The sequence below is a fragment of the Chinchilla lanigera genome, unplaced genomic scaffold (assembly GCF_000276665.1).
Source record: "Chinchilla lanigera isolate Chin_1 unplaced genomic scaffold, ChiLan1.0 scaffold00065, whole genome shotgun sequence".
Taxonomy (NCBI): Eukaryota; Metazoa; Chordata; class Mammalia; order Rodentia; family Chinchillidae; genus Chinchilla; species Chinchilla lanigera.
Genome location: NW_004955466.1, coordinates 5,855,351 through 5,867,969, shown reverse-complemented (window position 1 = coordinate 5,867,969; position 12,619 = coordinate 5,855,351). Strand labels below are relative to the sequence as shown.

The 12,619-nt window shown below is 39.2% G+C and overlaps 1 protein-coding gene across 4 annotated transcripts in view; it reads left to right on the top strand.

Moving 5' to 3' along the window:
* Positions 1-12,619, top strand: part of Syne2 (spectrin repeat containing, nuclear envelope 2) — a 279,867-nt gene that overhangs the window by 58,413 nt on the left and 208,835 nt on the right. For all 4 annotated transcript variants that reach the window (XM_013521919.1, XM_005399143.2, XM_005399142.2 and 1 more), the window contains exon 18: positions 908-1,081. In XM_013521919.1, the coding sequence (XP_013377373.1) occupies positions 908-1,081 (174 nt within the window). The remainder of the gene's footprint in view (positions 1-907; positions 1,082-12,619) is intronic.

Sequence of the window (12,619 nt, the reverse complement as noted above, 5' to 3'; positions counted from 1 at the left end):
ATAGCTGACCATGTTTGTCGTTAACCATGATGTAATTGACTGTTGGCTCTACAGTTTCCTTACTTGAGAGATATTCCTTCAGTAATTAGTTCAGAGGGAAAAATTATATCTAAAGAAAAAAACCTAGCTTTAAATACAGTATAGCAAGAAATAGTCAACTGTTTGAAAATCACACTCTTTACCATATTCTTAGCTATGTGAAAACATTTATTTTGCGCATTTCTAGACTGCTGTTAATTTGAAATCTGTTAGTATTATTGTGGAATTTGTTATTTATGTATGTATGTATGTATGTGTGTATGTATTTTATACCAGGAATTGAACTCACAACCTTGCGCTTGCCAGGCAGGCTCTGTGCCACTGAGCTAAACCCACGGCCCCTGGTTTTTTTTTAAAGAAAGATGCTTTTAGCCGGGTGTGGCGGCACATGCCTATAATCCCAGCACTTGGGAGACTGAGGCAGGAGGATCGTTTCGAGTTTGAGAACAGTCTGGGCTAGAAAGTGAGCTCAAGGCCAGTTTGAACTGCATAGTGAGACCCTGTCTCAAAAAAAAAAAAAAAAAAATTTAAAAAGATATTTCTAATTGGATTTTTAAAAAGAGGAATGGAATTTGGTTGGTATTTTGTAATAGAACTTAAGCTTTTTTCTGATTCTGAGTGTCCTACGTAAAACTTATTGTCAGAGTAATTAAGGTTTTCCCTTTATTCTACTTTATATTAGAGTTCCATTAAGAAATGGGAAACTGGGGAATATATAGTGAATTGTAAAATATTTTAATGTGTAACTTTCAACTGTGAAACTATGACTATTGGTATTTTGATGAAAACAGCTCCTGAGAAAGTATTTTGTGTAAAGTTTAAAAAAAAAATGTTGACATTTTCTTAGTGATAATTTTGAATGTTGTAGGCCGTGGAAGAACATAAAAGGGAAAATGAAGAATCCCCAGGACAACTGAAAGTGGCTGAAGAGGTTGAAAAACTCGCTGGACAAGTGGAAGTCTGGGAGGCAGAAACCAAATCTGTTCTGGATCTTCTGAGACATCAGGGTGCTGCGGACAGCTCCGTGGAAGAGTCTTTGCAGGTAAGAGTGTCAGAGTCCTAAGCAGACATATTCTGGTTGTAGACGCATGTTTTAACACATAAACAAAAAGGCTTTAAATAGAAAGCTTTAAAGTGAGTTTATTTGGAGTTTGAAAAATGGTGTGATCCCTGATCCCTGGTCATCTGGGATTTTGCTGGCAATACCTAATGAGTGGACGTTCTTGGGCAGATTTTTCTAGCTGTAGAATGGATGGTGGTGACATCAGTGAGTTCAATCTCATGTAGCTGAGTGCAGTAGGAACATAAGATTACACAGTCTGGTCCCGGGCTTGGTGGCGCATGCCTGTAATCCCAGCACTCAGAAGGCTGAGGCAGGAGGATCATTGCGAGTTCGAGACCAGCCTGGGCTACACAGTGAGCTCAAGGCCAGCCTGAACTGCGTAGCGAAACCCTGTTTCAAAATGGCAAGGAAAAAAAAAAATCTACAGCGCCTAAGTTAGGCTAACATGGGAAGTTCTGAAACAGGAGCATTTACATAATTTTTCTAAATCTGTAATTCTGGAAGGTACATATTTCATCATTTTGTGTTTTTATTGTTTATAAGAGTAATAGCTTTTATTGCTTTGAAAATATATATTTGTAAAAATAAAAAATAACTTGTCATTTCATCTGGCAGTGTTTTACTAATTCCATTTTTGTTCTCATTTACTTAGTCTTATCTGGAATTCATTTTAGTGGAAAAGAAAGGGGAGAAATTCAGTACTTTAAAACATTTTGTTTTCAAAACAATAACAGCAAAAGCCGCTGCCATGTATTGTGACCCTCACTCATGAAAACATCACTGTGAAGGGCATGACTGTTATTTTATTTTATTTTATTTTTGTTTTTTTGAGACACGGTCTTGCTATATAGTTCAGGCTGGCCTTGAGGTCACTTTGTAGCCCAGGCTGTTCTCGAACTCTGGCTGATCCTCCTGCCTCAGCCTCCCGAGTGCTGGGATTACAGGCGTGCGCCACCATGCCCGGCATGACTATATTTTAATGATAGAAGTCATAGTTTGAACTATGATAATAGTACTTCATGATAGCATAGATCCTAAAAGTACATCCATGCCAAAATATATTTCTGTTAATGCAGAATTAAGTAAATCTCTATTGGAGCAAGGTATTCGATCAGGTTATATTCTAGAGTAAGAATGCACATTGCTGCACAATCTGAATGATGTGATTCTGTTTGTCCAACAACCGTGCTTCGATGCTTTGCATCCATAGAGAAGTATCTTAATGACACCGAAAATCAGGTCTCTGCCTCGGCCCTGCATTGCACCTAGCTCGGTCTCCGAGTGCAGTTTCCGGCATGTACAGGGGGTAGAATAAATGCTTCTCAATGAATGTGGGGACACCTATGAAATGACAGCCAGAGGGAGGAGAGAGAGAGAAGGGGACCTTTTAATTTACAGACTATACTTTTGTATTTTTGTTTGAAGTTTTTTTAAACATGAGCTTTTTAAAAAAATTGAGAAAAAATTAAAATGGTAAATGAACGTTATAATTTCAGAAAATTACAGTCATTGCCATTCTACAACCCTAAGATCGACATTTATGTAGTTGGTATCGCATAAAATAATTTGTATTACCCATGCCGTCCTTGATCTGTGATTAGAAATTTGATTTGCTAAGTTGACAACTGATAGGTAGTATCTCCTGATTAATTTCTTTTGTAGTTCTTTACTTACATGGAAGGTTGAATCACCTTTCATAGCATTAGGCGCGTCATTCTGTGAATTTCCTGTTATTGCATTTTCAGAGTTTTCTTTGGCTTCTTGGAATTTTATTGTATTATATGAGCTCGTTGAATTGTGATCCTCTTTCATTTTGGTGACAGTTATTTTTTACCAAGTTGGTGACTTGTAAGTAGTTTATTTTGCAAGGGAAGATTTCTGTATTGATGTAATCATGTCTTTCTATACTTTTTTTTTTCTTTTAAGGTACTGGGATTGGACCCAAGGCCTTCACACTGAGCTATGTCCCCCGCCCTCTTTGTATGACCTGTCTTGATTCAGGGTCTTGCTGAGTTGCCTGGGGTGGGCTGCAAGTTGTGATCCTTTGTGAGCTGGGATCACAGGTGTGTGCCACCACAGCCGGCTCCCTCTCCACCCTTCTGCCTAGAGAGCCTCTCCCGCCCAGGCAGATTGATCTTTGCGGAGAATTTGTTCTTTATGTGGCTTCCTATGTTACCAATAACTTCCTGATTTATCTGGAATTTGTGATATGTTGCATAAGGCGCAGTTTTTTTATAAGGTCATTTATTTAGTGGGTTTTTTTTTTTTTTTTAAAGAGCAGAATATATTTATTGGGGAAAGAAAGCTTCTGTCTGAGAGAGAGAGACAGAAGGGATCCCGAGTGGGTTGCCGAGGATGCTGCCTTTTTAAGGGATTTTTATAGAGCAAAACCATGAGGTGAGGCAGGTCTAATTTTTCATTTTCGTATTTTTGGACTGTATATTGGTTATACAAGTCGGAGGATTTCATTCTGACGGATTTGTGCATGCACATAGCATACTGCAGTCGTTACTCCTCATCATTTCTTTTGCCTGCCCTCCTCCCTAGTGTCACATTCCTTGAGGGTGTGTCAGTGAGAATAATGTATTTCTTGCTCCTCCCCTCATTATCCTCTCTTATACCTTTCCCCTTGATTCCTTTCCTTTTGCCTAGTAATAGTCTCCCTTCCACTTTGCTGGCATCTTTTTTAGATTCCGTATGTTAGGGAGAAGATGGAATATTTGTCTGAGTTCGGCATAGTTTGCTTAAAATGACTTTTTAGATCCATTTATTTTTCTGCAGATGACAAAATTTCATTCTTTATGGCCCAAATACTACTGTTATGTATATACAACACATTTTCTCTATCCATCTATTTGCTGGTGGGCATTTAGGTTGGTTCCATATCTTAGCTGTTGTGTATTACGGTGCAGTTAGCACAGGTAGGCAGACATGCTTCTAGTACGTTAGCTTCAGTTTTTTGCGAGTGTGATATCTAGCAAGGAGTAGTATAGCTGGGTCACATGGTAGCTATATTTTTAGTTTTTGAAAAAATTTCCATATTGATTTCCATAGTAGCTGTAAAAATTTACATTTCTACCAGCAGTGTAGAAGGGTTCCTTGTTCCACTCATTCTTCGCAGCATTTATTATTTTTGTATTTTTCATGTTAGCCATTTTGACTGGGTAAGTGGAATCTTAATGCAGTTTTGTTTTGTATTTCCCTAATAGCTACAGATGTTGTATATTTTTTCATATATATTGTTGACCATTTGTACTACTTTTGAGAAGTGTCTGTTCAATTCTTTTGCCCATTTATTGATTGAGCTATTTAATTTTTTCAGCTCTTTATATATTCTAGGTATCAATCTTCTGTTGCTAGAGTAGCTGACAAAGGTTTTCTCCCATTCTGTAGGCTGTCGTCACTCTGTTGACTGTTGTGCAGAAACTTTTTGATTCAATACACTCCCATTTGTTGATTCTTGTTGTTTTTTCTTACACTGTTGGAGTACTATTCAAGAAGTCTTTGTCACCAGACGTGGTGGCACATGCCTATAATTCCAGCACTTGGGAGGCTGAGGCAGGAGGATTGTGGTGAGTTCAAAACCAGCCTGGGCTACAAAGTGAGCTCGAGGCTAGGCTGGACTACATAGCAAAACCCTGTCTCAAAAAGACCCCCTCCAAAAAAGAAAAAAAAAAGAAGTCTTTGTCTGTACCTGTGGCTTCAAGTGTTTCCCCTATATTTTCTTTTAGCAGTTTCAAAATTTCAGGTCTTTTGCTTACATCTTTGTTCCATCTTGAATTGATTATTATACAGGGTGAGAGATAAGGGATCTAATTTCAATCATGTGCAAATAGATATCCAGCTTTTCCAACGTGATTTTTTAAAGAAGCTGTCTTTTCTCCAACATATATTTTTGGTTTCTTTGTCAGAATCAGGTATCTGTAGTAGTATGGGTTTGTTTCTGTGTCCCATTTGTTCCTTTGGTGTGTGTGTCTTATTTTTGTGCCAGTACCATGCTGTGTTTGTTACTATGGCTTTGTAATATAATTTGAAATTGGGTATTGTGATGCTGCTAGCCCTGCTGTCATTGCTAAGGAATTCTTTATCTGTTCTGGCTTGTGTTTCCATGTGAGTTTTAGGATTACTTTTTCTAGTTCTCTGAAAAATGTCATTATTATTTTGTGACTCAATCTGTAGACCATTTTTGGTCTTTCCATTGTCTCGTGTCTTTAATTTCTTTCATCTGTGTTCTGAAATTCTCACTGTGTAGTTCTTTCACTTCCTTGATTAAATTGATCCCTGGATTTTTTTTTTTATTTTTGAAGCTATTGTGAATTGAATTGTTTTCCTGATTTATTTTTCAGCTAGTCCTTTATTGGTGTAGAAAAAAAGAGATTTAATTTTTAATGCCGATTCTTGAATTCTGCTACTTAGTTGAATTTATTTATCAGCTCTAAAAGGTCTTTCAGTGGAATCTTTAGGGTCTCCTATGTATAGAATCTTATTTTCTGCAAACAAGGATAATTTATCCCTTTTATTGCTTTCTCTTTGCTAATTATTCTAGCTAAAATTTTAAGAACTATATTGAACAGAAATGGGGAGAATAGGCATCCTTGCTTCTTCCTGAGTTTAGAGGAAATGCTTTCAGTGTTTCTCTGTTCAGAATGATGTTTGCTGTAGATTTGTCTATATTTTTTTGTTTGCTTGTCTTTTTTTGTCTTTTTTGGTTTTTTTATTTATTTATTTTTTATTTTTTGGTCTTTTTGAGACAACATTTCCTATGTAGTTCAGGCTGGCCTTGAGCTCACATTGTAGCCTAGGCTGGTCTTGAACTCACAATGATCCTCCTGCCTCAGCCTCCCCGAGTGCTGGGATACAGGTGTGTGCCACCACACCTGGCTACACCTTGTAGTATTGAAGAATGATCCTTTATTTTTTTGGAGGGGTTAATAAACATTTTTTATTTTAGAAATTTATTTCTTTTAAGAGGCAAATTCCCATGAATCCTACTCATATTTCCCCTTGCTTTGAACACTCTCATCCCAAGGTTCCTGCTGCTTTCCCTAGCAGTTCTGGAAGTCCTCTGGGGTCTCCAACTCTCAGTTGAATATCCAGAAGGCCAGGCAATGCTTATGAAATGTTATAAGGAAAATACAAAACTAGCAGGCACAAAATAAATTCAGTTCATATAATAGCTCGGATTTTTATCAAAGATATTTAAAATATCTCTAATATCTAATTTAAGGATTTTATTATGAAGGGATGTTGAATTTCCTAAGCTTTTCTGCATTAATCAAGATGATCATATGGTTCTTATCCTTGATTCTATGTGTGATGTATTAGGTTTATTAATTTGCATACGTCTGAACATCTGTGCATCCTTAGAGTGAAGCCGGCTTGATCAGTCATGGTGTGTAATCTTTTGAAGGTGTTGAATTATTTGCAAGAATTTTCTTTTAAAGTGTTTTTGGAGAAGGATAGGTAGCCCAGGCTGGCCTTGAACTCATAGACTGTGTAGCCCAAGCTGGCCTCAAACTCATAGCAATCCTTCTGTCTCAGCCTCCCAAGTGCTGGGAGTACAGGTGTGCGCCACCACACCTAGTGCAGTAATTTTATTGAGGACTTTTACATCTATGTTCATTAAGGATACTTTTCTTTTTTGTTGTATCCTTGTCCAATTTGGTATCAGGGTGACACTGGCCTCATTGTATGAGTTTGGAAGAACTCCTTCCTTTTCTGTCTTACAGAATACTTTGGGGAACGTTGGTACTAGATCTTCTTTAAAAGTCTGGTAAAATTCAGCAATGAGTCCATCTTGTTCTGCACTTTCCATTGTTGAGAGACTTACTACTACCTCAGACTCTTTGCTTATTATTGATCTGTTTTCGTTTTCTGTATCCTCTTGATTCAGTTTGGTCGTATGTGTCTAGGAATTTACCCATTTCTTCTAGATTCTGCTGTTTATTAGGATACAGGCTTTCAAAGTAGTCCTTCATCATTCTTTAGGTTTCGGGGTTGTCTGTTGTAACAGCCTGCTTTTTACCTCTAATTGTACAGATTTGAGTTGTCTCTGTCTTTTGGTTAGTTTGGCTAAAGGTTTATCAAATTGTTTATCTTTTTGAAGAAACAACTCTTTATTTTTAGTCTCCATGTCATTAATTTTAGCTCTGATCCTTACTATTGCTTTCCTTCTGTTGGATTTGGTTTCAATTTGTTCTTGTTTTTTCCCCCTAGAGCCTTGAAGTGCATCATGAGGTTATTCATTTGCAATCCCTCTGATTTTTTTGATGTAAGCACTTATAGCTATAAACTTCCTTCTGAGAACTGCTTTTGCTGTATGTCAGAGATTCCAGTATGTTCATTTTCATTTAATTATGGGAATTTAAAAATTTCCTCCTTGATTTTTTTTGAGTAACTCACCAGTCGTTCAAAAGTGAATTGTCTATTCTCCATATGTTTGTGTAGTTCTGTGGTTTCTCTTGCGATTTATGTTTTTATTCCATTATAATTGAATAATATGCAAGAAATCATTTAGCTTATGGCAATCATTAGGTCTTGTTTTAGGGACTAAAATATCTATTTTAGAAAATGAAAAGAATATATATTCTTTTATATACTTCTGAAAAGAATATATATTCTATAGTCGTGGGATAGAATGTTCTGAACCTCTGAAAAGAATATATATTCTATAGTTGTGGGATAGAATGTTCTGGAGATAATCTGTTAAGTCATTCTGATTTATGGTGTGGTTCCACTCTGATTATTTGTCTGTTATCTGTTGTTCGTGTTTGTTTTTTGTTTTATTGTTTTTGTTTTTTTTCTTCTTTTGATCTGCATGACCTATTTATTACTGAAAATGGGTCAAGGCATCCAAAGCAATTCTCTATTTTCTGATGTAGAGAAAGAACAGTTTTCTTGAGGTGGGGTACTCCATTATACCATGCAGCAAAATTCACCTGTTGACTGATTAGGTCAGGGAGACCTGAAGTAGTCCCAACAGGTAAAACCCATTTTGGCCTTTGCTAGGATTTAGAATTGTCCCAAGTTTTGCTCGTAAATCCCTTCCTGGCAAGGGAGTAGGACACCGTGGGACAATTAGAAACTCGTGACCTTTAAAGTGACACTTCAGAGCAGGAGTAAAGAATCTCTAACTAGGGGTCCTTGTGACCCCAACTCTGGCTGTAGATCTACAGGAAGGTTTTCCAGAAGTGAAAAAACAGTGAAGTAATTGAACAGGCTCCCCCATGATACCCAGCATTACCCAGGGCTGCTCATAGAGGATGGTACTGTCTGTGGATGGGACACTGCAGGTTTCCTTGGGCCTCTTTGGAGTAGGAAACAGGGTTTTATTTGGCCTCGCCCCTCCCTGGAAGTGGGGACCATCAACCCGCCAGTGCCGCGTATCAGGAGGTGGCCTGGTGCAGTCTTGTGCCGGCACCTAGACTTCTTGCGCTTAAAGCAGGAGCCTCAGTAGCCCTTGGGTTTTCCTTTAGATGACCTGGTGAGTGTAAAGCGTTGCCAATTGTAACACAGAAAAGGCCATGTCCAGCAATTGGATCATCGTTGTCTGGGCTTCCATTGAAGTTAGGAAAGAACAACTGAGATGAGGGAAAGGAGGGAGGGAAGAAAGAAGGAAGGGAAAAAAATACATACATATATGTACACACAAGACAGCTAAGATAACTGTACTACTCATTTCTGTTGGCTTATTGAAAGGAACAGTTAATGCTTAATTTTTTTGACCAATTTTACATGCCTACATCTGGTAATCTGAACAACTACTTTGAAGACAACAATATGGAGTATAACAAACATTGTTGAATTAATATCATCTTGTTTTTTGAAATTCTGTATCGGGGCTGGGGATTTAGCTCAGTGGCAAAGCGCCTGCCTGGCAAGCACAAGGTCGTGAGTTCGGTTCCCGGTACCAGAGAAAAACAAAAAACAACAACAACAAAAAAAAGAAATTCTGTATCATTTCTACTGTTTTTTTATTCTCTTTAAAATAAAAAAAAAGAGGTCTTAAAGAAAAACAGATGAGAGAGACCCATATTCCCCTGAGAGACTCCCTAAGGGACTCCTTAGGGAGCGGTATCGGGCTGCTTCATGGCTCTGCCTCGCCCCTGGAAAGGCCATCAGAACAGCGTGGAGGCCTTCCCCATCAGGCCTCTTGAGCAGCTCTGAGCCATTTGATGGCTCTGCTTAAGAAGGGTGGAGCCACTTTGGAAACATACCTTTCATATTTACCCCAATAGAAAATCTCTGGTACTTTGTTTAAGGCAGTAGAGATGGAATAAAATCCTAAGAATGACTCATGGTCACTTGAGTGAAGCTTTACTGGCTGTTGTTTATGTTGCTCAGGCTGTCAAGTGTGTGTTTTCTGAATTACATACATTTTGTTAGAGGGAACAAGGAAGGGAAACAAACGTGGTGGAATACCACGTGGCTGATCCAGAAGGGGCGGCCAGGCATGCGACAAGGCAAGATGGCGGCCAGGCATGTAATGGGAATAGATGGTGACTCTGACAGAGATGGCACCCTGGGGAAGAAATGGCCACCTAGGAAAAACACGCAGAACAAAGAACAAAAAGAAGTAAAGTGATTTAGGTGGCTACTCAGGCAGGCTACCAAGTTACCAACAGCTATTTTCCCCCAAGAGTGTGAAAAAGCTGAGTAAAGTACCATGGAGATCCGAACCATCAGGGTCAAAAAGCATGCTAAACTCTAGGTCACACACAGGGTACCTAAATAGTCTGTCCTGCAGCTGGGTGAGTAATGGCTTTCTGGCTGTTCTTACTGACTTGTATCCGCAACGAGTGACCAAAAAGGGGAAAGAGAAGAAAAGGAGAGAGAAAGTTTAAGAAGGCCTGTAGGCCTCCTAAGGCTCGAAGAAAAACACAGAGGCCTTGCATTCCCCTCTCCACCTCCACACACACATGGTGAGAAAAGCAGGGAACAGTTCCCAGTGCCACGTGAAGTCTCCTGAGTTCCCCAGCCCCGGGGACAGAGACAGAGGAAAAAGAACAAAACCAAACCGAAACCCTACATGGCATTTGAGAGAGAAACAAACAAATGTGCCCTCACACCCTTACCTGCTCTCCTGCCTGGCTAAGCCAAACATGTTGTGGATTTCAAGGTGCTGGAGTCTTCTTTTGGAGGTGGTTTCTAGGTTCTTTCTGTTCTAAGCAAAGAATTGGTCAAGACAAGGACAAGTGATAGAAAGGTTTTACTAAAGGCAGGAGAAGAAACAGGCTCTGCAGAAAGAGTTTGGGCAAGTAAAAGTAGGAGAAGTGCACCCTGCAGCATGAGGGCGCTCACCGTGAAGACCGTGGCTGCGGATTGTTTTAAATCCAGTCTTCCAGTTTGTGTCGATTTTTATTTTAAAGTACTACAAGTAGATATTCATAAAGAAAATATAAAAAGCAGTCTTCCCAATTCTACAAGAAAATAAAACAAGATTTTGTCACAGAATAATTAGGGAATAGCAATAGTTCATACACTGTGTATCATGATCTTAAAAGAATAGCCAGAATGTTACTTAGAGTACGTCTTAGACACAAAAGAGTCTCTCCTACAAAGAAGAAACAAACGTGAACACAGAGAAGCTAGTGGCATAAGTGAAACAAATGAACATACGTCTTAAAATACAGAATAGATAATGTGGGGAATTACTTGAGCTTCCCCCTACTTCCCCTCCCCTCCCCGCCCCTCCCCTCCCCTCCTCCCTCTCAATTTTTGGCTTTCTCTTATAAGAGAAACCATGCTGTATTTAACCTTGCGTGAGAGCTCTCCACTGGTTTTCTGAACGTGCCAGTATCTGGATTGCCCGGGAAAAGGGTCATAAACAATACTGTGGCTCATTCCCAAAGAACCGGGCCCTGGGCCAAAGAAGCAGCAAACCTCCATGGCAGAAAACAAAGAAATGGAAACGTGAGAAAACAAGGCCACAAAATGCCTCCCCAGGCGCCCACTCCCTCAAAGCCAATCCAATCCGCGTCTTTTAATTGGAGAATTAGGCTGTTTACATTCAGTGTTATTATGGAAAAGTAATTACCTATCATTTAGTTATAAAAGTAATTAGCTATCGTGTTACCTATCATTGTGTTGTTTTCCTAATGTTCGATTTATTTTTTTTTTTCCTCACCGCTTATCTCTCCTTCCTCTTCTGTGGGTAGGATTCCTTGAAGTGTCTCCTGCAGGGCTGGCTCAGCAAGATGCATTTTAGTTTTTGTTTATCTTGGAAGGCCTTTGTTTCTCCTTCAATTCTGAAGGGTATCTTTGTCAGATAACGTAACCTAGGTTGGCAGTTATCTTCTTTCGGGATTTGAAATACAGCCTTGCATGCCCTCCTGAGCCTGAAGGTTTCTGCAGAGAAGTTCGAAGTTATCCCAATGGCTCTCTCTCCTTATGGGACGTGGCATTTCTCCCTGTGCTCTTGAGTTTTCTTCCTTGTCCAGTGCTTTTGCCATTTTGATTACAACTTGATGTGTGCGTGGGGGTCTTCTCCTGCTGTACCTGACTGGTGCTGTAAATGCCTTCAGTGCAGGGTAGTCATATTGTTCTCAAGGCTTGGGAAATTTCTCGTGATTGCGTTAAATAGATTTTCTCTGCCATTCGTCTGAACTTTGGTTCCCTCTGCTACACCAACATTTTGTAGGTTTTTTTTTTTAAACTGCATCCCAGAGTTCTAGGATGTTTTGTCCATAATTTCTCTTTCTTGTTTTTTGTTTCCTTTTCTTAGTATCTGCGTGTAATAGTTCTTCAACTTTATCTTCAAGCTCTGAGATTCTGTCTTCTGCTTGGTCCTGTGTATTGGTGAGACGTTCCCCTGAGTTTTTGCTTTGTCTTGTGCTTTTCATTTTTCAGGATTTCTGTTGGTTCTTCTTCAGCATCTCTGCCTCTTTGTTAAGTTTCCTCCTTCATATCATACATTGTGTTCCTTATTTTATGCAGCTATTTATCTGTGTCTTATTTGAAGTTATATATCACGTTATATATCAGTTCTTTTGAATTCTTTGTCTGCCATTTCATCCACTTTCACATTTTTTGCATTCAGTTCCTAATGAATTATGGAAATTTGAAAGACTCCTGTGGCCTTGATTTTTCATATTTCTTGTGTTTCTATGATGTACAGTTATAAATGCTAAAATTGTAAAAGTGTATTCCGGTAAAAGACACACTGCCATTCGTCCACCTCAGAGTACTTCCCTTGCTTCAAACATACTTTTCCCATTGTTCCTACCGCTTTCTGAAGCAGTTCTGAAAGTCCTCTTAAATGAGTATCTTTAGTTGCACTGTTACGGCTGCCTCAGTGTCCTGAATTGATTCAGAATCTTTCGTAGTCATTTTGACTTTGGGGGAGACCCAGAAGTCACGCGATGCCAGACCTGGTGAGCTGCGTGGGTGAGGACACACTGGAGTGGTGGATGAGCTGCCTTTCCATTGGGTGGCGCTGGGCAGCACCATTCACCATAGTTCTGTCACACGGCATAAAGACACTCTGCAAAGACTTCTAGAACTGCCTCAGAAAGTGGC